The sequence below is a fragment of the Zosterops lateralis genome (assembly GCF_965231275.1).
Source record: "Zosterops lateralis genome assembly, chromosome: 1".
NCBI lineage: Eukaryota > Metazoa > Chordata > Aves > Passeriformes > Zosteropidae > Zosterops > Zosterops lateralis.
This window is the reverse complement of record NC_139762.1, coordinates 2,027,068-2,053,977: the sequence shown is the minus strand read 5'-3', so window position 1 is coordinate 2,053,977 and position 26,910 is coordinate 2,027,068. Positions and strand designations below refer to the sequence as shown.

Sequence of the window (26,910 nt, the reverse complement as noted above, 5' to 3'; positions counted from 1 at the left end):
TAATTGGGAAAGGGGAAGAAGAGGGGATCGTGTGTGGGAATTAAATCCACGGCCTGGAGGGTTTGATCTGCTCCAGGATTTATTGGGAAAGGGAAAAGAGAAGGGATCATGGATGGGAAATAAATCCATGGGTTTGGTCTGCTCCAGGGTTGATTGGGAAAGGGAAAAGATCATGGAGGGGAAATAAATCCTTGGCCTGGCTTCTTTTATTTGCTCCAGGATTAATTGGGAAAGGGAAGAAGAGGAGATCGTGTGTGGGAATTAAATCCACGGCCTGGAGGGTTTGATTTAATCCAGGATTTATTGGGAAAGGGAAAAGAGAAGGGATTGTGGATGAGAAATAAATCCATCGCCTGGAGTTCTTTGGTTTGTTCCAGGATTAATTGGGAAAGGGGAAGAGAACAGATCATGGATGGGAAATAAATCCATGGGTTTGGTCTGCTCCAGGGTTGATTGGGAAAGGGAAAAGATCATGGAGGGGAAATAAATCCTTGGCCTGGCTTATTTTATTTGCTCCAGGATTAATTGGGAAAGGGAAGAAGAGGGGATCGTGTGTGGGAATTAAATCCACGGCCTGGAGGGTTTGATTTAATCCAGGATTTGTTGGGAAAGGGAAAAGAGAAAGATCGTGGATGGGAAATAAATCCATGGGTTTGGTCTGCTCCAGGGTTGATTGGGAAAGGGAAAGAAAAGGGATCATGGAGGGGAATTAACTCCATGGCCTGGAGGGTTTGATTTAATCCAGGATTTATTGGGAAAGGGAAAAGAGAAGGGATTGTGGATGAGAAATAAATCCATGGCCTGGAGTTCTTTGGTTTGTTCCAGGATTGACTGGGAAAGGGAGAGAGATCATGGATGGGAAATAAATCCTTGGCCTGGCTTATTTTATTTGCTCCATAATTTAGTGGGAAAGGGGAAGAGAAGGGATTGTGGATGGGAAATAAATCCATGGCCTGGAGGGTTTGATTTGATCCAGGATTAACCGGGAAAGGGAAGAAGAGAAGATGTTTTAAAGGACTTTTTAAAGGTCTAAAAAAGGCCTTTAAAAAGGCCTAAAAAAGACTAAAAAAGGCTTTTAAAAATGTCTAAAAAAGGGGCCTTTCTTTTCCTTTTTCCCTTTTCCCCCTTTTTTCCCTTTTTCCCCTTTTTTCTCTTTTTCTTCCCTTTTCCCCCTTCCCCCCTTTTTTCCCTTTTCCTTTTTCCCTTTTTTTCCTCTTTTCCCCCTTTTTCCCCCTTTCTCCCTTTCCCCCCTTTTTTCCCCCTTTTTCCCCTTTTTCCCCTTTTTCCCCTTTTTTCCCCCTTTTTCCCTCTTTTCCCCTCTTTTCCCCTCTTTTCCCCTTTTTTCCCCTTTTTTCCCCTTTTTTCCCCTTTTTTCCCCTTTTTTCCCCTTTTTTCCCCTTTTTTCCCCCTTTTTTCCCCCTTTTTTCCCCTTTTCCCCCCTTTTTTCCCTTTTTTCCCCCTTTTTTCCCTTTTTTCCCCCTTTTTTCCCTTTTTTCCCCCTTTTTTCCCTTTTTCCCCCTTTTTCCACTTTTCCCCTTTTCCTTTTTTCCCCCTTTCTCCCTTTCTCCCTTTCTCCCTTTTTTCCCTTTTTTCCCTTTTTTCCCTTTTTTCCCTTTTTTCCCTTTTTTCCCCTTTTTTCCCCTTTTTTCCCCTTTTTTCCCCTTTTTTCCCCTTTTTTCCCCTTTTCCCCCCTTTTTTCCCCCTTTTTTTCCTTTTTTCCCCTTTTTCCCCCTTTTTTTCCCCCTTTTCCCCCTTTTTCCACTTTTCCCCTTTTCCTTTTTTCCCCCTTTTCCCCTTTTTTCCCCTTTTTTCCCCTTTTTTCCCCTTTTTCCCCCTTTTTTCCCCTTTTTTCCCCTTTTTTCCCCTTTTTTCCCCCTTTTTTCCCCCTTTTTTCCCCCTTTTTTCCCTTCCCTGAAAAAACAAGAGGGAAAAAAAGACACAAAAAATTCCAATTTTTTTACTGCAAAAAAACCTCCAGGACCAAAATGTGTTTATTAAAAACAACTTCCAGTTTTCCATTGGGAGGAACTTTTTTTTTTTCCTTTTTATTTTCCAGGGAAATTATTGGAATTATTTTTATGGAAGAAAAAATGGATTTGGGCAAAATTTAGTTTGGGATTTTTTTTGTTGTTGTTTTTATTTGGGATTTTTTAAATTTGGGAAATTTTTTTGGATTTAATTTGGGATTTTTTTCTTTTTTTTTTAATCTTTCACTTTCCATCATCCAAAGGAGAGAGGGAAAAAAAAAGTCAAATTATTTTGTTACTAATTCCGTTTTTTTCCTAAAGGTGAAGAAAATTCCTGGGATTTTTTATTGGTTTAAACAGGGGAAAATGTGGAATTTGGGATGGAAAAAATAAACTATTTTTAATTGATTTATTAATTAAAAGAATTCATCCCTTTTCCTCATTTTTTCCTGTTTTTTTTTAATATCCTTCAATATCCAAATTTTTGGGGGGATTTGGGTAAAAGAAATGAAAATATCCAAATTTTGGGGGGGATTTGGGCACATTTTTTCTCCATTTTGTGCAAATTCCAATCCTGAATTCTCGGTGCTCGTCTCGTCCTGAAAGAGATTTTTAAAAATTAGAAGAGAAAAAGAAATTAAATAAATCAGGAATTGTCTTTATCAGCACCAGGAGATGCCAAAGCTCAGGAATTATCCCAATTTTTCCTAAATTTTCCCAATTTTTTTCTCTTTTTTTTCCCCAGTTTTCCCCAATTTCTCTCCCAATTTTCCCCAAATTTTTCCCCTTTTTTGTCCCCATTTTTCCCCAAATTTTCCCAATTTTTCCCCATTTTTCCCCATTTTTTCTCATTTTTTCCCCCCAAGTTTTCCCCAATTTTTCCCCCAAATTTCCCCAATCTTTTCCCATTATTTTCCCCATTTTTTCCCAAATTTTCCCCATTTTTTCCCAAATTTTCCCTAGTTTTTCCCCATTTTTCCCCATTTTTCTCTTTTTTCCCCCAAATTTCCCCAATTTTTTCCCAATTTCCCCCCAATTTTCCCCAATTTTTCTGGTTTTTTCCTAAATTTTCATAATTTTCCCCACCTTTATCCCAAATTTTCCCCAGTTTTTCTCAGTTCTTCCCAATTTTCCCCAATTCTTTTCCCAGTTTTTCCCAATTTTTCCCAATTTTTCCCATTTTTCCCCGATTTTCTCCCCATTTTTCCCTCAATTTTCCCCAATCTTTTCCCATTTTTTCCCCAATTTTTCCCATTTTTTCCCCAATTTTTCCCATTTTTTCCCAAATTTCCCCCATTTTTCCCCAATTTTCCCCATTTTTTCTCATTTTTCCCCCAAGTTTTCCCCCAAATTTCCCCAAATTTTTCCCATTTTTTTCCCAATTTCCCCCGATTTTTCCCTTTTTTTCCTAAATTTTCATAATTTTCCCCAACTTTATCCCAAATTTTCCCCAATTATCCCCAATTTCTCCCATTTTTTCCCAATTTGTCCCAATTTTTCCCATATTTTTTACTAATTTTTCCTTTTTTTTTCCTCATTTCCCCCAATTTTTCCCAATTTCCCCCAATTCTTTCCCCAATTTTTCTCCAATTTTTTTTCCATTTTCCCATTTTATTCCCATTTTTCCCAATTTTTCCCTTTTTTTCCCCAATTTTTTCCTTTTTTCCCCCAATTTTTCCCCCAATTTTTCCCCCAATTTTTCCCCCAATTTTTCCCATTTTTTCCCCAATTTTCACCATTTTTTATCATTTTTTCCCCCAAATTTTCCCCCAATTTTCCCCAATTTTTCTCCCAATTTCCCCAAAATTTTCCCCTTTTTTGTCCCCATTTTTCCCCAACTTTCCCCCAATTTTTCTTAATTTTTCCTCTTTTTTCCCATTTTATTCCCATTTTTCCCAATTTTTCCCCTTTTTTTCCCCAATTTTTTTCCCTTTTTTTCCCAATTTTTCCCCCAATTTTTCCCCCAATTTTTCCCCCAATTTTTCCCCAATTTTTCTCATTTTCCCCATTTTTTCCCCAATTTTCACCATTTTTTCTCATTTTTCCCCCAAATTTTCTCCCAATTTTCTCCCAATTTTTTCCCCATTTTATTCCCATTTTTCCCAATTTTTCCCCTTTTTTTCCCAAATTTTTTCATTTTTTTTCCCCAATTTTTTCCTTTTTTTCCCCCAATTTTTCCCCTTTTCCCCCAATTCCTGATCTTTGCCATCAAATCCGGGGCTCAGTTGGAATTAATCAATGAAATATTTTATTTTTCGGGGGGTCTCACCTGGGCTCAGTTGGCCATGATGTGCTTCACAAAGGCTGGGACAGAAAAAAAGAGGAAAAAAGGATCAATTATCGTGTGGAAAATGAAATTCCATTGGAAATGTGGGATTATATTATTAATAATAATGTAATATAATGTAATGTAATATAATATAATGTAATATAATGTAATATAATAAAATTATAATGTAATATAATATAATGTACTATAATATAGTAAAATGTAATAGTGTAATGTAATATAATATATTATAATGATATATAATATAATATAATAAAATGATAATATATTATAATATAATGTAATGTAATGTAATGTAATATAATGTAATATAATATAATATAATGTAATTCAATATAATGTAATGTAATGTAATACAATGTAATATAATATATTGTAATAAAATGTAATGTAATATAATAATATGTAATATAACAGTTTAAATATAATATAATATTAATATTGAATTAATGGAATAAAACACAGTAAAATAGAGTATAATATGATATAAATATAATATAATATATTATAACGCAATATAATGTAATGTAATGAAATATAATGCAATGTAATGTAATATAATTTAATGTAATATAATATAATGTAATATAATGTAATACAATATAATTTAATATAATATAATAAAATGCAGATTAATGTAATGTAATATAATATAATGTAATATAATATAATATAATGCAATATAATATAATATAATATAATATAATGTAATACAATGTAATATAATATAATATAATATAATATAATATAATATAATGTAATATAATATAATATAATATAATATAATGTAATATAATATAATATAATGTAGTATAATGTAATGTAATGTAATACAATGTAATATAATATATTGTAATATAATGTAATGTAATATAATGTAATGTAATATAATATTATGTAATATAACAGTTTAAATATAATATAATATTGATATTGAATTAATAGAATAAAACAGTAAAATAGAGTATATTAATATAATATAATACAATATAATGTAATATAATGTAATGTAATATAATATAATATAATGTAATATAATATAATATAATATAATGTAATATAATATAATATAATATAATGTAATATAATGTAATGTAATGTAATACAATGTAATATAATATATTGTAATAAAATGTAATGTAACATAATGTAATGTAATATAATATTATGTAATATAACAGTTTAAATATAATATAATATTGATATTGAATTAATAAAATAAAACAGTAAAATAGAGTATATTATATTAATATAATATAATATAATATAATGTAATATAATGTAATGTAATACAATGTAATACAATGTAATGTAATATAATATAATATAATGTAATGTAATATAATATAATGTAATGTAATATAATATAATGTAATATAATGTAATGTAATATAATATAATGTAATATAATATAATATAATGTAATAAAATATAATGTAATGTAATACAATGTAATATAATATATTGTAATAAAATGTAATGTAATATAACGTAATGTAATGTAATATAATATTATGTAATATAAGTTTAAATATAATATAATATTAATATTGAATTAATAGAATAAAACAGTAAAATAGAGTATATTACATTAATATAATATAATGTAATATAATATATTGTAATGTAATGTAATGTAAGGTAATGCAATGTAATGTAATATAATGTAATATAATATAATGTAATGTAATAAATATAATATAATATAATATAATGCAATGTAATGTAATATAATGTAATATAATATAAGGTAATGTAATGTAATATAATAGAATGTAATATAACAGTTTAAATATAATATAATATTAATATTGAATTAATATAATAAAACACAGTAAAATAGAGTATAATATGATATAAATATAACATAACATAACGTAATATAATATAATGTAGCATAATGTAATGTAATATAATAGAATGTAATATAATGTAGTGTAATATAATATAATGTAATGTAATATAATGTAACGTAATATAATGTAATTTAATATAATGTAACATAATATAATATAATATATTTTAATATAATGTAATGTAATATAATGTGATATAATGTAAGTTAATATAATTTTAGATTATATAATTTAATATAATGTAATATAATGTAATATAAAATAATATGTAATGTAATATAATGTAATGTAATAAAATATAATGCAATATAATGTAATATAATGTAATGTAATGTAGCATAATATAACATAATATAATATAATGCAATATAATATAGTATAATGTAATATAATAAAATATGATATAACATAATGTAATATAATATAATATAATGCAATATTAATATAAATATAATAAAATGTAATATAATATATTGTAATGGAATATAATATAGTATGTAATGTAACATTAATATAAATATAATATAAATATTAAATCAATATAATAAAACGCAGTAAAATATAATATAGTATAATATGATATAAATATAATATTGATTAATATATTAATGTATTAATATAATAAATGATAGTATAATATCATATAGTCTAGTAGAATAGAATATATTAATAAAATACATAATAATATATATCATAATATATATTATATTAATAAAATACATAATAATATATATAATAATTTATAACATCTAGTATATAATATTATATATAATATATAATGTATATATATAATAATATATAGATATAAAATACAATTGCAAAATAAAAAAATATAATCCTATAATTTATCTGAGATTTATCAGACAAAAATTTGGGCAAAAAAAATCCAAATTTTTTTAAATTCATCTGGAGTTTCTCACACAAAAAATTGGGCAAAAAAAAAAGGGAATTTTTTCTCCACATTTTCCACAGATTTAAAACTTCTAAAATAATATTTTAAGAATATTTTTATAAAAACTCTTCACCTTCATAGTTGATGCAGCCGTTGGCGTCTTCCTGTCCCGCCATCAATTTATCCACCTCCTCCTCCGTCAGACGCTCCCCTGCAGGGGAACAAAATTCAGGAATTGGTTAGGGGTTATTCAGGAATTATTTCGGAAATAATACAGGAATTATTTAGGAATTATTCAGGAATTAATACAGGAATTAATGCAGGAATTATTTAAGATTATTTAGGAATTATTTAGGAATTATTCAGGAATTAATACAGGAATTATTTAGGAATTATTCAGGAATTATTACAGGATTTATTTAGGAATTGATTCAGGAATTAATACAGGAATTATTTAGGAATTCTTCAGAAATTATTTAGGGGTTAATTCAGGAATTATTTAGGAATGATTTAGGAATTATTCAGGAATTATTCAGGAATTAATACAGGAATTGTTTAGGAATTAATTCAGGAATTATTTAGGAATTATTCAGGAATTATTTAGGAATTAATGCAGGAATTATTTAGGGATTAATACAGGAATTATTTAGGGATTAATACAGGAATTATTTAAGATTATTTAGGAATTATTCAGGAATTATTTAGGAATTATTCAGGAATTAATACAGGAATTATTTAGGAATTAATTCAGAAATTATTTAGGGGTTAATACAGGAATTATTCAAGAATTATTCAGGAATTATTTAGGAATTAATACAGGAATTATTCAGGAATTATTCAGGAATTAATACAGGAATTAATACAGGAATTATTGAAGATTATTCAGGAATTATTTAGGAATTATTCAGGAATTAATACAGGAATTGTTTAGGAATTATTCAGGAATTAATACAGGAATTATTTAGGAATTAATTTAGGAATTATTCAGGAATTATTCAGGAATTATTCAGGAATTATTTAGGGATTTCTTCAGGAATTATTTAAGATTATTCAGGAATTATTTAGGAATTATTCAGGAATTAATACAGGAATTATTTAGGAATTAATTCAGGAATTATTTAGGAATTGTTCAGGAATTAATACAGGAATTATTTAGGAATTATTTAGGAATGATTTAGGAATTATTACAGGAATTATTTAGGAAATAATTCAGGAATGATTTAGGAATTAATTCAGGAATTATTTAGGGATTTATTCGGGAATTTTTTAGGAATTAATTCAGGAATTATTTAGGGGTTAATTCAGGAATTATTTAGGAATTATTCAGGAATTATTCAGGAATTAATTCAGGAATTATTCAGGAATTAATGCAGGAATGATTTAGGAATTAATGCAGGAATTAATACAGGAATTATTTAGAAATTAATTCAGAAATTATTTAGGAATTAATTCAGGAATTAATACAGGAATTATTTAGGAATTAATACAGGAATTATTTGGGAATTAATTCAGGAATTATTCAGGAATTATTTAGGAATTAATACAGGAATTATTTAGGAATTAATACAGGAATTATTTAAGATTATTCAGGAATTATTTAGGAATTATTCAGGAATTAATACAGGAATTGTTTAGGAATTATTCAGGAATTATTTAGGGGTTAATTCAGGAATTATTTAGGGGTTAATTCAGGAATTATTTAGGAATTGTTCAGGAATTAATACAAGAATTATTTACGAATTATTTAGGAATTATTTAGGAATTAATTCAGGAATTATTTAGGGATTAATCAGGAATTATTTAGGAATTCAAGAATTTATGAGCTCACAATTTAGGAATTCAGGAATTCAGGAATTTAAGGAGTTCACAATTTAGGAAGTCAGGACTTTCAATAATATTCCTAATATTTTTAATAATTAATTTAATATTAAATATTAATACAATTTAATATGAAATATTAACTACCAAATATCAAATATTAAACATACAACACTTAACTTTGAAGATCTGATTTTTCACTTTTAATATTTGACATTTGATTTTTGACCTTTATCGGAGAAACCAAACACAACAAAAAGGGACATTTGATTTCTGACATTGGATAATTTTTTGTCGTTTCTTGGAGAAACCAAACACGACAAAAAGGGATTTTTGATTTCTCATATTTGACATTTGCTATTTCTTAGAGAAACCAAATACGGCAAAAAGGGACATTTGATTTCTGACATTTGATTTTTGACATTCATCAGAGAAACCAAACACAACAAAAAGGGACATTTGATTTCTGATATTTGACATTTGCCATTTCTTGGAGAAACCAAACCCAACAAAAAGGGACATTTGATTTCTAATATTTGACATTTGATTTTTGCCATTTATCAGAATATCCCATCGTCCCAGAATATCCCCCAATCAAAGGGATATTTGATTTCTGATTTTTGACATTTGATTTCTGATGTTTCTTGGAGAAACCAAACACAACAAAAAAGGAATATTTGATTTCTGACATTTGACATTTGCCATTTGTCGGCGAACTCAAACACAACAAAAAGGGATATTTGATTTCTCATATTTGACATTTGACTTTTGACATTTATCGGCGAAACCAAACACAACAAAAAGGGATATTTGGTTTCTGGTATTTGACATTTGATTTTTGACATTTATCGGAGAAACTAAACACAACAAAAAGGGATATTTGGTTTCTGGTATTTGACATTTGATTTTTGACATTTATCGGCAAAACCAAACACAACAAAAAGGGACATTTGATTTCTGACATTTGATTTTTGCTGTTTATCAGCGAACTCAAGCACAACAAAAAGGGATATTTGATTTCTGATATTTGACATTTGATTTTTGACATTTATCGGCAAAACCAAACACAACAAAAAGGGACATTTGATTTCTCATATTTGATATTTAACATTTGCCATTTATCGGAGAAACCAAACACAACAAAAAGGGACATTTGATTTCTGATATTTGACATTTGACATTTCTTGGAGAAACCAAACACAACAAAAAAGGGAATATTTGATTTCTCATATTTGACATTTGACTTTTGCCATTTATCAGCGAAACCAAACACGACAAAAAGGGACATTTGATTTCTGACATTTGACTTTTGCCATTTATCGGCGAAACCAAACACAACAAAAATGGAATATTTGATTTCTGATATTTGACATTTGACATTTGCCATTTCTTGGAGAACCCAAACACAACAAAAAGGGATATTTGATTTCTGATATTTGACATTTGATTTTTGCCATTTATCGGCGAACTCAAACACAACAAAAAGGGACATTTGATTTCTCATATTTGATATTTAACATTTGCCATTTATCGGAGAAACCAAACCCATCAAAAAAGGGATATTTGATTTCTGATATTTGACATTTGACATTTCTTAGAGAAACCAAACACAACAAAAAGGGACATTTGATTTCTCATATTTGACATTTGACTTTTGTCATTTCTTGGAGAAACCAAACACGACAAAAAGGGATATTTGATTTTGAACATTTGACATTTGACTTTTGCCATTTATCGACAAACTCAAACACAACAAAAAGGGATATTTGATTTCTGATATTTGATATTTAACATTTGCCATTTATCGGAGAAACCAAACACAACAAAAAGGGACATTTGATTTCTGACATTTGATAATTTTTGATGTTTCTTGGAGAAACCAAACACGACAAAAAGGGATATTTGATTTCTCATATTTGACATTTGATTTTTGCCGTTTATCGTCAAACTCAAACACAACAAAAAGGGATATTTGATTTCTGATATTTGACATTTGCTATTTATCGGAGAAACCAAACACAACAAAAAAGGACATTTGATTTCTGACATTTGACATTTGCCATTTCTTGGAGAAACCAAACACATCAAAAAAGGGATATTTGATTTCTGATATTTGATATTTGACATTTCTTGGAGAAACCAAACCCATCAAAAAAGGGATATTTGATTTCTGATATTTGATATTTGCTATTTCTTAGAGAAACCAAACACAACAAAAAGGGATATTTGATTTCTGATATTTTACATTTGACTTTTGTCATTTCTTGGAGAAACCAAACACGACAAAAAGGGATATTTGATTTTGAACATTTGACATTTGACTTTTGCCATTTATCGACAAACTCAAACACAACAAAAAGGGACATTTGATTTCTGATATTTGATATTTAACATTTGCCATTTATCGGAGAAACCAAACCCATCAAAAAAGGGACATTTGATTTCTGATATTTGACATTTGATTTTTGACGTTTCTTGGAGAAACCAAACACAACAAAAAAGGGACATTTGATTTCTGACATTTGACATTTGATTTTTGCCGTTTATCGTCGAACTCAAACACAACAAAAAGGGACATTTGATTTCTGACATTTGACAGTTGCCATTTATTGGCAAAACCAAACACAACAAAAATGGATATTTGATTTCTCATATTTTACATTTGATTTTTGCCATTTATCAGCGAACTCAAAGAGAACCAAAAGGTTAAAAAACAAGAAGAAAGGACGGACAGAAACCCCCGAGGTGATTTTTCCCTCACCCAGCGTGGCCAGGACGTGGCGGAGCTCGGCCCCCATCACCGTCCCGTTCCCCTCCTTGTCGAAGACCCGCAGCCCCTCCACGAAATCCTCGTAGGTGCCCGTGTCCTTGGTCTTGGCGATGTGCTGCAGCATCGGCAGGAACGTCTCAAAGTCGATCATCTTGGAGTTCATCTCTGCAAAACACGCGCGACGCGGGAATTCGGGGGATTATGGGAATAACAATGAGATATCCAATATCAGGTACGAGAGAAATGTTGGATAAAGGAGAGAAAAACATGGAAATGGAAATGTGGAGGATTTTGGGAATAACGATGGGATATCGACCATGGGGTGGAAGATCTTTGGGGATAAATGTTGGATAAAGGGAGAGAAGAGCCTGGAAATGGAAATTTGGGGAGATAAATGTTGGATTAAAGGAGAAAGAGAGTGGAAGTGGAAATTTAGGAGGATTCTGGGAATTAACCATGGGATTTTCACCATGGAGTGGAAAATCTGGTGGTAAATGTTGGATAAAGGGAGAGAAGAGCCTGGAAATGGAAATTTGGGGAGAGAAATGTTGGTTAAAGGAGAAAGAGCCTGGAAATGGAAATTTGGGGGGATTTTGGGAATAACAATGGGATATCCACCATGGGGTGGGAGATAAATGTTGGATAAAAAGAGGGAAGAGCCTGGAAATGAAAATTTCGGAGGCTTTTGGGAATTAAATGTGGGATGTCCACCATGGGGTAGGAGATAAATGTTGGATTAAACGGGAAAGAGAGTGGAAGTGGAAATTTGGGAGATTCTGGGAATAACGATGGGATATCGACCCAGGCAGGAACGTCTCACAGTCGATCACCTTGGAGTTCATCTCTGCAAAACACGCGCGACGCGGGAATTCGGGGGATTATGGGAATTAAATGTGGGATGTCCATCATGGGGTAGGAGATAAATGTTGGATTAAAGGAGAAAAAAGAGCCTGGAAATGGAAATTTGGGAGATTTTGGGAGAGTTGGGAATTAATCATGGAATATCCACTGAGAGGGCAGGACTGTGGGGATAAATATTAAATATTGGACAAAGGGAGAGAAAAACATGGAAATTTGGGAGGATTTTGGGAATAACAATGGGATATCAACCATGGGGTGGACGATCTGTGGGGATACATGTCGGATAAAAGGGAGAGACGAGCCTGGAAATGGAAATTTGGGGAGATAAATGTTGGATTAAAGGAAAGAAAAGTGTGGAAATTAAAGTTTGGGAGGATTTTGAGAATAACAATGGGATATCCACCATGGGGTAGGAGATAAATGTTGGTTAAAGGAGAAAGAACCTGGAAATAAAAATTTGGGAGGACTTTGGGAACAACCATGGGATATCCACCATGAGGTGGAAGATCTGTGGTTATAAATGTTGGATAAAAGGGAGAGACGAGCCTGGAAATGGAAATTTCGGAGGATTTTGGGAATTAAACGTGGGATGTCCACCAGGGGGTAGAAGATAAAAGTTGGATAAAGGGAGAGAAGAGCCTGGAAATGGAAATTTGGGAAGGTTTTGGGAATAACCATGGAATATCCACCATGGGGTGGGAGATAAATGTTGGATTAAAGGGAGAGAAAAACATGGAAGTGGAAATTTGGGAGATTCTGGGAATAACGATGGGATATCGACCCAGGCAGGAACGTCTCACAGTCGATCATCTTGGAGTTCATCTCTGCAAAACACGCGCGACGTGGGAATTCAGGGAGTTCCGGGAATTAAACGTGGGATGTCCAATATCAGGCACGAGAGAAATGTTGGGTTAAAGGAGAAAAAAGAGCCTGGAAATGGAAATTTGGGAGGATTTTGGGGAAAATGATGGGATATCCAGCATGGGGTAGGAGATAAATATTGGATTAAAGGAAGAGAAAAACATGGAAATGGAAGTTTGAGAGGTTTCTGGAAATGACCATGGGATATTCACCATGGGGTAGGAGATCTGGTGATGAATGTTGGATAAAAGGGAGAGAAGAGCCTGGAAGTGAAAATTTGAGAGGATTTTGGGAATAACGATGGGACATCAACCATGGGGTAGGAGATAAATGTTGGATTAAAGAAGAAAGAGCCTGGAAATGGAAATTTGGGAGATTTTGGGAGAGTTGGGAATTAATCATGGAATATCCAGCATGAGGTAGAAGATCTGTGGGAATAAATGTTAAGTAAAAGGAGAGAAGAGCCTGGAAATGGAAATTTGGGGGGATTTTGGGAAAAATGATGGAATATCCACCATGAGGTAGGAGATAAAAGTTGGATAAAGGGAGAGAAGAGCCTGGGAATGGAAGTTTGGGGGATTCTGGGAATGACCATAGGATAGCCACCAGGGGGTAGAAGATAAATGTTGGATTAAAGGAGAGAAGAGCCTGGAAATGGAAATTAAGAGGATTTTGGGAATAACGATGGGATATCGACCCAGGCAGGAACGTCTCACAGTCGATCACCTTGGAGTTCATCTCTGCAAAACACGCGCGACGCGGGAATTCGGGGGATTATGGGATTAAAAGTGGGATGTCCAATATCGGGTATGAGAGAAATGTTGGGTTAAAGGAGAAAAAAAAGCCTGGAAATGGAAATTGGGGAGATTTTGGGAGAGTTGGGATTTAAAAATGGAATATCCACTGGGAGGGCAGGACTGTGGGGATAAATATCGGACAAAGGGAGAGAAAAACATGGAAGTGGAAATTTGGGAGATTTTGGGAATAACGATGGGATATCCACCATGATAAGAACATAAAAGTTGGATAAAGGGAGAGAAGAGCCTGGAAATGGAAATTTGGGAGGATTTTGGGAATAACAATGGGATGTCCACCATGGGGTGGAAGATCCATGGGGATGAATGTTGGATAAAGGGAGAGAAGAGCCTGGAAATGGAAATTTCGGAGGATTTTGGGAATTAAACGTGGGATGTCCACCAGGGGGTAGAAGAGAAATGTTGGATAAAGGAAGAGAAGAGCCTGGAAATGGAGATTTGGGAGGATTTTGGGAATAACAATGGGATATCAACCATGGGGTGGACGATCTGTGGGGATAAATGTTGGATAAAGGGAGAGAAGAGCCTGGAAATGGAAATTTGGGGAGATAAATGTTGGATTAAAGGAAAGAAAAGTGTGGAAATTAAAGTTTGGGAGGATTTTGAGAATAACAATGGGATATCCACCATGGGGTAGGAGATAAATGTTGGTTAAAGGAGAAAGAACCTGGAAATAAAAATTTGGGAGGGTTTTGGGAATAACCATGGGATATCCACCATGAGGTGGAAGATCTGTGGTTATAAATGTTGGATAAAGGGAGAGAAGAGCCTGGAAATGGAAATTTCGGAGGCTTTTGGGAATTAAACGTGGGATGTCCACCAGGGGGTAGAAGAGAAATGTTGGATAAAGGGAGAGAAGAGCCTGGAAATGGAAATTTCGGAGGATTTTGGGAATTAAACGTGGGATGTCCACCATGGGGTAGGAGATAAATGTTGGATTAAAGGGAGGGAAAAATATGGAAGTGGAAATTTGGGGGATTCTGGGAATAACGATGGGATATCGACCCAGGCAGGAACGTCTCACAGTCGATCACCTTGGAGTTCATCTCTGCAAAACACGCGGGACACGGGAATTTGGGGGATTATGGGAATTAAATGTGGGATGTCCAATATCGGGCACGAGAGAAATGTTGGGTTAAAGGAGAAAAAAAAGCCTGGAAATGGAAATTGGGGAGATTTTGGGAGAGTTGGGATTTAAAAATGGAATATCCACCATGGGGTAGAAGATCTGTGGGAATGAATGTTGGATAAAGGGAGAGAAAAACATGGAAATAGAAATTTGGGAGGATTCTGGGAATTAACCATGGGATATCCACCAAGAGCACAGAAATGTGGGGATAAATGTTGGATTAAAGGGAGAGAAAAACATGGAAATGGAAGTTTGAGGGGATTCTGGGAATAATCATGGGATATCCAGAATGGGGTGGAAGATCTGTGGGGATAAATGTTGGATAAAGGGAGAGAAGAGCCTGGAAATGGAAATTTCAGAGGCTTTTGGGAATTAAACGTGGGATGTCCACCATGAGGTAGAAGATAAATGTTGGATAAAGGAAGAGAAGAGCCTGGAAATGGAGATTTGGGGGATTCTGGGAATAACAATGGGATGTCCACCATGGGGTAGGAGATAAATGTTGGATTAAAGGGAGGGAAAAACATGGAAGTGGAAATTTGGGGGATTCTGGGAATAACGATGGAATATCGACCCAGGCAGGAACGTCTCACAGTCAATCATCCTGGAGTTCATCTCTGCAAAACACGCGCGACGTGGGAATTCATGGGAATTCCAGGAATAACAATGGGATATCCAATATCGGGTACGAGAGAAATGTTGGATAAATGGAGAGAAGAACATGGAAATGGAAATTGGGGAGATTTTGGGAGAGTTGGGAATTAATCGTGGAATATCCAGCATGGGGTAGAAGATAAATGTTGGATTAAAGAAGAAAGAGCCTGGAAATGGAAATTTAGGACAATTCTGGAAATAACCATGGGATATCCACAATATGGTAATGGATGTTGATTAAAGGAGAGAAGAGTCTGGAAATGGAAATTTGGGAGGATTTGGGGAATAACAATGGAATATCCACCGTGGGGTAGAAGATAAAAGTTGGATTAAAGGGGAAAGAGAATGGAAGTGGAAGTTTAGGAGGATTCTGGGAATTAACCATGGGATTTCCACCATGGAGTGGAAGATCTGGTGGTAAATGTTGGATAAAGGGAGAGAAGAGCCTGGAAATGGAAGTTTGGGGAGAGAAATGTTGGATTAAAGGAGAAAGAGAGGGGAAATAGACATTTTGGAGGATTCTGGGAATGACCATGGAATATCCACCATGGGGTGGAAGATTGTGGGGATAAATGTTGGATAAAAGGAAAGAAAAGCGTGGCAATGAAAGCTTGGGAGGATTATGGGATTAACAATGGAATATCCACCATGAGGTGGAAGATCTGTGGGAATAAATGTTGGATAAAAAGAGGGAAGAGCCTGGAAATGGAAATTTGGGGAGATAAATGTTGGATTAAAGGAGAAAGAGAGGGGAAATAGAAATTTGGGTGGATTCGTGGAATGACCATGGGATATCCACCATGAGGTAGAAGATTTGTGAGGATAAATATTGGATAAAAGGAAAGAAAAGTGTGGAAATGGAAATTTGGGAGGATTATGGGAATAATCATGGGATATCCACCGTGAGAAGAGAGCTGTGGGGATAAATGCGGGGTAAAAGGGGGACAAGAGCCTGGAAATGGAAATTTGGGAAGGACGAAGAGGAGGAGGAGGAGGGGCAGGAGGAAGAGGAAGAGGATGGAGGAAGAGGAGGAAGAGGAGCAGGAAGAGGAGGAAAATGAAGAGGGGGAGGAGGAGGAAGAGGAGGAAGGAGGAGGAAGAAAAGGAAGAGGAGGAGAGGAAGAGGAGAAGGAGGAGGAGGGGGAAGAAGAGGAAGAGGAAGAGGAAGAGAAGGAGGAGAAGGAGGAGGAACAGGAGGAAGAGAAAGAGGAGGAGGATGAGGACAAGGAAGAGGAGGAGGAGGAGGAAGAGGAAGAGGAGGAGGAGAAGAAAAGGAGGAGGAGGAGGAGGAGGAAGGATGAGGACAAGGAGCAGGAAGAGGAGGAGGAGGAAGAAGAAGAGCAGAAGGAAGAGGAAGAAGAAGAAGAGGAAGAGGAAGAGAAAGAAGAAGAGAAGGAGGAGGAGGAGGAAGAAGAAGAGGAGGAGGAGGAGAAGGAGGATGAGGAAGAGGAGGAGGAAAATGAGGAGGAGGAAGATGAGGAGGAGGAAGAGGAAGAGGAAGAGGAGGAGGAGGAGGAGGATGAAGAGGAAGAGAAGGAGGAGAAGGAGGAGGAACAGGAGGAAGAGAAAGAGGAGGATGAGGATAAGGAAGAGGAGGAGGAGGAAGAGGAGGAGGAGAAGAAAAGGAGGAGGAGGAGGAGAAGGAGTAGGATGGAGGAGGAGGAAGAGGAAGAGAAGGAGGAGAAGGAGGAGGAACAGGAGGAAGATGAAGAGGAGGAGGAGGAGGAAGATGAGGACAAAGAGGAGGTGGAAGAGGAAGAGAAGGAAGAGGAAGAGGAGGATGAAGAGGAGGAGGAGGAAGAAGAGGAAGAGGAAGAGGAGGTGGAAGAGGAAAAGGAAGAAGAAGAGAAGGAGGAGGAAGAAGAGGAGGAGGAAGAGGAGGAGGATGGAGGAGAAGGAGGAGCAGGAAGAGGAGGAAGAAGAGGAAGAGGAGGAAGAGGAAGAAGAGGAAGAGGAGGAAGAAGAGGAAGAGCAGGAGGTGACGAACCCTCAGGTTTGGGTCTCCCCAGCAGTTTCATGACCTCGGCCTGGGTGGGGTTCTGCCCCAGGGCTCTGAGCACGTCCCCGCACTGCGCAAAGGTGATTTTCATCTCCGACTTGGGCGTCCGGTCAAACAGGGAAAAGGCCTCCTTGAACTCTGGGAGGGGAACAAAATAGGATTTCAGGAGGAGATTTATTTGATTGGTGCCTTGGATAAATTCAATATAATTTATTATTTGTTATATTAGTTTATTTATTGTATTCATTAAATATTAATACATTTATTATATAATATATTATAATATATATAATATATTATAATATATTATATGTTATATTATCTATTATTATAATATATAATGTATAATATATTATGTTAATATATTACTTATTTATTTATTTACATTTACTTTATATTTATTTATTTATAATAATATATTATATTATTTATTTATTATAATAATTTCTATTTATATCTTTATTATATTATATTAATTCAATATAATCTAAATATTTTTTCCTTGTTAACTGTCCAAAAGGTTCATTTTGTGGTTTGGGAGAAATTTTTTGTTAAAAAAAAATGATTAAAATTAAAATTAAATTTAAAATGATTTATTTCTTTTTCAAAAAATTTTGGGTTTTTTTATTATTTATTTTATTTAAATCTAATTTTAAAAAATAAATTTGGGAGAAAAAAAAATTATGAGTTTTGTTATCTCTGATTGTTTGTGTTCCCTGTTTCGTTTTGTGGTTTGGGGAGAAATAATTTGGATGAGACACCCAGGGACACCCAGAGACACCCAGGGGACACTCAGGGACACCCAGGGGACACTCAGGGGACACCCAGGGGACACTCAGGGACACCCAGGGACACCCAGGGACACTCAGAGACACCCAGGGACACCCAGGGGACACCCAGGGGACACCCAGGGGACACTCAGGGGACACCCAGGGACACCCAGGGACACCCAGGGACACCCAGAGACACCCAGGGGACACTCAAGGACACCCAGGGACAGACAGGGGACACACAGGGACACCCAGGGATACCCAGGGGACACCCAGGGGACACTCAGGGACAGACAGGGGACACTCAGGGACACCCAGGGACAGACAGGGGACACACAGGGACACCCAGGGACACCCAGGGGACACCCAGGGGACACTCAGGGACAGACAGGGGACACTCAGGGACACCCAGGGACAGACAGGGGACACACAGGGACACCCAGGGACACCCAGGGGACACCCAGGGGACACTCAGGGACAGACAGGGGACACTCAGGGACACCCAGGGACAGACAGGGGACACTCAGGGACACCCAGGGGACACCCAGGGGACACTCAGGGACACCCAGGGACACCCAGGGACACCCAGAGACACCCAGGGACAGACAGGGGACACACAGGGACACCCAGGGGACACCCAGGGGACACCCAGGGGACACCCAGGGACACCCAGAGACACCCAGGGGACACTCAGGGGACACTCAGGGACAGACAGGGACACCCAGGGGACACTCAGGGACACTCAGGGACACCCAGGGACACCCAGGGGACACTCAGGGGACACTCAGGGACAGACAGGGACACCCAGGGACACCCAGGGGACACCCAGGGACACCCAGGGACAGACAGGGGACACTCAGGGACACCCAGGGGACACTCAGGGACACTCAGAGACACCCAGGGGACACCCAGGGACACCCAGGGGACACACAGGGGACACTCAGGGACACCCAGGGACACACAGGGACACCCAGGGGACACACAGGGGACACTCAGGGGACACCCAGGGGACACCCAGGGACACCCAGGGGACACCCAGGGGACACACAGGGGACACCCAGGGACACCCAGGGACACCCAGGGGACACCCAGGGACACCCAGGGACAGACAGGGGACACCCAGGGACACCCAGGGACACCCAGGGACACCCAGGGACAGACAGGGGACACCCAGAGACACCCAGGGACAGACAGGGGACACCCAGGGGACACCCAGGGACACCCAGGGGACACCCAGGGACACCCAGGGACAGACAGGGGACACCCAGGGGACACTCAGGGACACCCAGGGACAGACAGGGGACACCCAGGGACAGACAGGGGACACCCAGAGACACCCAGGGACAGACAGGGGACACCCAGAGACACCCAGGGACAGACAGGGGACACCCAGGGGACACCCAGGGACACCCAGGGACACCCAGGGGACACCCAGGGACACCCAGGGGACACCCAGGGACAGACAGGGGACACTCAGGGACACCCAGGGACACCCAGGGACACCCAGGGACACCCAGGGGACACTCAGGGACACCCAGGGGACACCCAGGGACACCCAGGGACAGACAGGGGACACTCAGGGACACCCAGGGGACACTCAGGGACACCCAGGGACACCCAGGGACAACCAGGGACACCCAGGGACAACCAGGGACAGACAGGGGACACTCAGGGACACCCAGGGACACCCAGGGACAGACAGGGACACCCAGGGACACCCAGGGGACACTCAGGGGACACTCAGGGACACCCAGGGGACACTCAGGGACACCCAGGGACACCCAGGGACACCCAGGGACACCCAGGGGACACTCAGGGACACCCAGGGGACACCCAGGGACACCCAGGGACAGACAGGGGACACTCAGGGACACCCAGGGGACACTCAGGGACACCCAGGGACACCCAGGGACAGCCAGGGGACACCCAGGGACACACAAGAACATTCCCAGGGATTCTCCTTCCCGCCACTGATCCCTGTGGATTTGGGGCTGGAGGATGTTGGAACAAGGGTTGGGATCAATGGGATCAATGGGATCAATGGGATCAATCAAAGGTTGGGATCAATGGGATCAATGGGATCAATCAAAGGTTGGGTTCCCCTTCCCACCACTAATCCCTGTGGATTTGGGGCTGGAGGATGTTGAGACAAGGGTTGGGATCAATGGGATCAATGGGATCAATCAAATATTGAGTTGAATGGGATCAAAGGTTGGGATCAATGGGATCAGTGGGATCAATGGGACCAATCAAAGGTTGGGTTCTCCTTCCCACACTGATCCCTGTGGATGTGGGGCCTGAGGACACAGAACGTTGGGACGAGGATTGGGATCAATGGGATCAATCAAAGGTTGGGATCAATGGGATCAATGAAAAGTTGGGATCAATGGGATCAATCAAAGGTTAGGATCTATGGGATCAATTACAGGTTGGGTTATTTTTTCCCACCACTGATCCCTGTGGGTGGGGCTGGGGGATGTTGGGACAAGGGTTGCGATCAATGGGCTCAATGTGACCAATCAAAGGTTGGGTTCCCCTTCCCACCACTGATCTCTGTGGATGTGGCTGGAGGATGTTGGGACAAGGGTTGCGATCAATGGGATCAATCAAACCTTGGGATCAATGGGATCAATTAAAGGTTGGGTTCTTTTTTCCCACCACTGATCCCTGTGGATGGGGATGGAAGATGTTGGATGTTTGGACAAGGGTTGGGATCAATGGGATCAATCAAAGGTTGTGATCAATGGGATCAATGGGATCAATCAAAGGTTGAGTTCTCCTTCCCACACTGATTCCTGTGGATGGGGCTGGGGGATGTTGGGATCAATGGGATCAATGGGATCAATCAAGGGTTGGGGTCAATGGGATCAATCAAGGGTTGGGGTCAATGGGATCAATCAAGGGTTGAGATCGATGGGATCAATGGGATCAATGGGATCAATGGGATCAATGGGATCAATCAAGGGTTGGGATCGATGGGATCAATGGGATCAATGGGATCAATGGGATCAATGGGATCCTTTCCCAAAGGAAGGGGTCCATGGGTCTCACGGGGTCAGGGCAGGATCCAGCCCAGACTCCCCAGAGTCTCCTGGTCCTTTCCCTGCTGGAACTGCAGGGTCAGGGGAGGATCCCAAAAACAGCCTGTGAGCCTTTACTGTCACCCTTTAACTTCATCCTTCAACTTCATCCTTTACTGTCACCCTTTACTGTTATCCTCTAACTTCACCCTTTATCCTTCAACTTCATCCTTCATCCTTTAACTTCATCCTTCATCCTTTACTGTCACCCTTTAACTTCATCCTTTACCATTTAACTTCATCCTCTATTGTTTAACTTTGTCCTTTAACTTTAACTTCATCCTTTACCCTTTGACTTCATCCTTTATCCTTTAATTTAAACTTCATTTTTTTATCCTTTATTTTTATTCTCTATCCTTTATTTTTATTTTCTATCCTTCATTTTCATTCTCTATAATTTCATTTTATCCTCTATTCCTTATTTTTATCCTTTATCCTTTAACTTCATCCTTTATCCTTTCATTTTATGCTCCAATTTCATCCTTTACCCTTTATTTTTATCCTCTATCCTTTATCTTCATCCTTTATCTTTTAACTTCATCCTTTATCTTCATCCTCTATATAACTTCATCCTCTATCCTTTAGTTTTTCCTTCAACTTCATCCTTTATCCTTTGACTTCATCCTTTATCCTTTATTTTTATTTTCTATCCTTTCATTTTATCCTCTGTCCTTTATTTTTATCCTTTATCCTTTAACCTCATCCTTTATCTTCATCCTTTAACTTCGTCTTTTATCCTTTATTTTTATCCTCTGTCCTTTACCTTCATCCTTTATCCTTTAACTTCATCCTTCATCCTTTATTTTTATTCTCTATCCTTTATTTTTATTTTTATCCTTTATTTTTATTCTCTACCCTTCCATTTTATCCTCTATCCTTTATCTTCATCCTCTATCTTTTAACTTTACCCTTTATCCTTAAACTTTATCCTCTCTGTAACTTCATTCTTTATCCTTTAATTTTATCCTTTAACTTTATCCTTTATCCTTTATTTTAAACCTTTAACTTCATCCTTTATCTTCATCCTTTATTTTCATCCTTTATTCTTTATATTCATCCCTAATCCTTTAACCCCATCCTTTAATTTCATCTTTTATCCTTTATTTTTATTTTCTATCCTTTCATTTTATCCTCTATCTTTTATTTTCATCCTTTATCCTTTGACTTCATCCTCTATATAACTTCATCCTCTATCCTTTAATTTTATCCTTCAACTTCATCCTCTTCCCTTTAACTTCATCCTTTATCCTTTAACTTCATTCTTTACCTTTTGACTTCATCTTTTATCCTTTAATTTCATCCTCTACTTTATCCTTTACCCTTTACTTTTATCCTCTATCCTTTATTTTCATCCCTTATCCTTTGACTTTATCCTTTATCCTTTGACTTTATCCTTTATCCTTTATTTTTATTCTCTATCCTTTATTTTATTTTTTATCCTTTATTTTTACCCTTTATCCTTAAACTTCCTCCTCTATATAACTTCATCCTCTATCCTTTAATTTTTCCTTCAACTTCATCCTTTATCCTTTGACTTCATCCTTTATTCTTTATTTTTATTCTCTATCCTTTCATTTTATCCTTCATCCTTTATCTTTTAACTTCATCCTTTAACTTCATCCTTTAACTTTAACTTCATCTTTTATCCTTAATTTTTTATTTCGATCCTTTCATTTTATTCTCTATCCTTTATTTTTATTTTCTCTCCTTTATTTTTATCCTCTATCCTTTATTTCTATCCTTTATCCTTTATTTTTATCCTTTATCCTTTAACTTCATCCTCTATCTTTTAATTTTACCCTTTATCCTTAAACTTTATCCTCTATTATTATTATTATTATTATTATATTTGTATGTAATATATTATTATTATTATCCTTCAGCTTCATCCTTTATCTTTTTGTTTTATCCTCTAAATTTATCCTTTACCCTTTATTTTTATCCTCGATCCTTTATCTTCAACTTCATCTTTTATCCTTTATTTTTATTTTCTATCCTTTCATTTTATCCTCTATCCTTTATTTTTATCCTTTATCCTTTAACTTCATCCTTTAACTTCATATTTTATCCTTTATTTTTATTTTCTATCCTTTATTTTTATTATTTTTATTCTCTATCCTTTCATTTTATCCTCTATCCTTTATTTTTATCATTTACCCTTTATCTTCATCCTTTAACTTCATTTTTATCCTTTATTTTTATTTTCTATCCTTTATTTTTATTCTTTATCCTTTCATTTTATCCTTTATCCTTTATTTTTATCCTTTATCCTTTAACTTCATCCTTTATCCTTTATTTTTATCCTTCAACTTCATCCTTAATAATTTAACTTCATCTTTTATCCTTTAACTTCATCCTTTCTCCTTTAATTTTATCAATTTTATCCTTTTCACTTTATTATCCTTTACTCTCCACCCTCTGTCCTCCCTCCTCTGCCCAGCAGAGGGCAATGGTGCATTTCATTTTTATTTTTATTTTATTTTATTCTATTTTTATTTTTATTTTTATTTTTATTTCTATTTCTATTTTTATTTCTATTTTTATTTTCATTTTCATTTTTATTTTTATTTTTTTATTTTTTTATTTTTAAATTTTTTATTTTTATTTTTATTTTTCATTTTTATTTTTTAATTTATTTCTAACTTCATTGTATTTTTATTTTTATTTTTATTTCTATTTTTATTTTTATTTCTATTTTTTATTTTTATTTTTATTTTTATTTTTATTTCTATTTCTATTTTTATTTCTATTTTTATTTTCATTTTCATTTTTATTTTTATTTTTTTATTTTTTATTTTTAAATTTTTTATTTTTATTTTTATTTTTCATTTTTATTTTTTAATTTATTTCTAACTTTATTGTATTTTTATTTTTATTTTTATTTTTATTTTTATTTTTATTTCTATTTTTATTTTTATTTCTATTTTTTATTTTTATTTTAATTTTTATTTTTATTTCTATTTTTATTTCTATTTTTATTTCTATTTTTATTTTCATCTTTATTTTTATTTTTATTTTTAAATTTTTTATTTCTATTTTTATTTTTATTTCTATTTTTATTTTTATTTTTATTTTCATTTTTATTTTTATTTTTATTTTTAAATTTTTTATTTTTATTTTTATTTTATTTTTTACTTTTATTTTTATTTTATATTTTCATTTTTATTTTTATTTTTAATTTTTATTTTTTAATTTATTTTTAACTTTATTGTATTTTTATTTTTTTTTTATTTCTATTTTTATTTTTATTTCTATTTTTTATTTCTATTTTTATTTTTATTTTTATTTTCATTTTCGTTTTTATTTTTATTTTTATTTTTAAATTTTTTATTTTTATTTTTATTTTATTTTTTATTTTTATTTTTATTTTATATTTTCATTTTTATTTTTATTTTTATTTCTATTTTTATTTTTATTTCTATTTTTTATTTCTATTTTTATTTTCATTTTCATTTTCATTTTTATTTTTATTTTTAAATTTTTTATTTTTATTTTTATTTTTATTTCTATTTCTATTTTTATTTCTATTTTCATTTCCATTTTCATTTTTATTTTTATTTTTTTATTTTTAAATTTTTTATTTTTATTTTTATTTTTATTTTTCATTTTTATTTTTTAATTTATTTCTAACTTTATTGTATTTTTATTTTTATTTTTATTTCTATTTTTATTTTTATTTCTATTTTTTATTTCTATTTTTATTTTTATTTTTATTTCTATTTTTATTTCTATTTTTATTTTCATTTTCATTTTCATTTTTATTTTTATTTTTAAATTTTTTATTTTTATTTTTATTTTTAAATTTTTTATTTTTATTTTTATTTTATTTTTTATTTTTATTTTTATTTTATATTTTCATTTTTATTTTTATTTTTCATTTTTATTTTTTAATTTATTTCTAACTTTATTGTATTTTTATTTTTATTTTTATTTTTATTTCTATTTCTATTTCTATTTTTTATTTCTATTTTTACTTTTATTTTTATTTCTATTTTTTAATTTCTATTTTTTCCTATTTTTTATTTCTATTTTTTATTTTTATTTTTATTTCTATTTTTTTATTTTAATTTTAATTTTTTTTTTTTTTAATTTTACTGAAACTGGGACAGAAATCCCTTTCCCAGGGCTTGGAATTAATTTAAAAATATTCCCAAATTTTTAAGCTTCTCATTCATCGATTTCCTGAAAATTCTCAATTCCAACAAAATTTCCAAGCAAAAAAAAAAAAAAAAAAAAAATCCGGCAAAATCCACCTCAAATTTCCAAAAGTTTTTTGGTTTTTTTGGGATTTTTTGGGGGTTTTTTTGGGTTTTTTTGAGTCTTTTTGTCACAATTAAAAATTAAAACAACAAATTAACTCTAAAATCCCAATTTCTCCTCCCAAGGGTGGATTTTTTTGACTCCAAAAAGGGAAAAATAAATAAATTTTCCTCACCTTCGATCTGGTCGGGGCTGAATTCCACCTGGAGGAGACAAAAATGAGATAAGGAAACTGATAAGGGCAGATAAGGTGGAGTCGGGTTAAAAATTTGAATTTTCCCTGTTTTTTTTTTTCCTTTTTTTTCTCCTTTTTTTTTCCTTTTTTTCCCCCCGTTTTTTTTTTTTCTTTTTTCCCCCAATTTTTTCCCATTTTTTCCCATTTTTCCTCAATTTTTCCCCCATTTTTTCCCATTTTTCCCCAATTTTTCCCCAATTTTTTTTCCCTTTTTTCCCCCATTTTTTCCCATTTTTCCCCAATTTTTTCCCATTTGTTTCCCCTTTTTCCCCCCTTTTTTTCCCCATTTTTCCCATTTTTCCCCCCCGTTTTTTCCCTTTTTTTCACCATTTTTTTCCCATTTGTTTCCCCCTTTCCCCTCCTTTTTCCACATTTTTCCCCTTTTTTCCCCCCATTTTTTTCCTGATTTTTTCCCCAATTTTTCCCACTTTTTTCCCATTTTTCCTCAATTTCCCCCATTTTTTCCCCATTTTCCCCCAATTTTTCCTCAATTTTTTTCCCATTTGTTTCCCCTTTTTTTCCCCTTTTTTTCCGCAATTTCCCCCCGTTTTTCCCATTTTTTCCAACTTTCCCCCATTTTTCCCTCATTTTTCTCATTTTTTCCATTTTCCCCCATTTCCCCCATTTTCCTCCCATTTTTCCCTGTTTTTCTT

General features: G+C 34.5%; 1 protein-coding gene and 1 long non-coding RNA gene across 2 annotated transcripts; one reads left to right on the top strand and one right to left on the bottom strand.

The window, feature by feature from the left end:
* Positions 1-1,896: 1,896 nt before the first annotated feature.
* Positions 1,897-26,554, bottom strand: MYL3 (myosin light chain 3). Its single transcript, XM_083862572.1, has 6 exons — positions 26,198-26,554; positions 17,901-18,050; positions 11,585-11,758; positions 7,139-7,216; positions 4,237-4,271; positions 1,897-2,566 (listed from the first exon to the last, which is right to left on the bottom strand). Exons 1-5 carry the CDS (start codon positions 26,400-26,402, stop codon positions 4,243-4,245), a joined length of 636 nt encoding a protein of 211 aa, XP_083718698.1. The 5' UTR covers positions 26,403-26,554; the 3' UTR covers positions 1,897-2,566; positions 4,237-4,242.
* LOC310910128 lies at positions 20,859-21,360 on the top strand. Its single transcript, XR_014590251.1, has 3 exons — positions 20,859-20,893; positions 21,033-21,084; positions 21,321-21,360. It is a non-coding gene; the product is annotated as an uncharacterized lncRNA (long non-coding RNA).
* Positions 26,555-26,910: the final 356 nt, after the last annotated feature.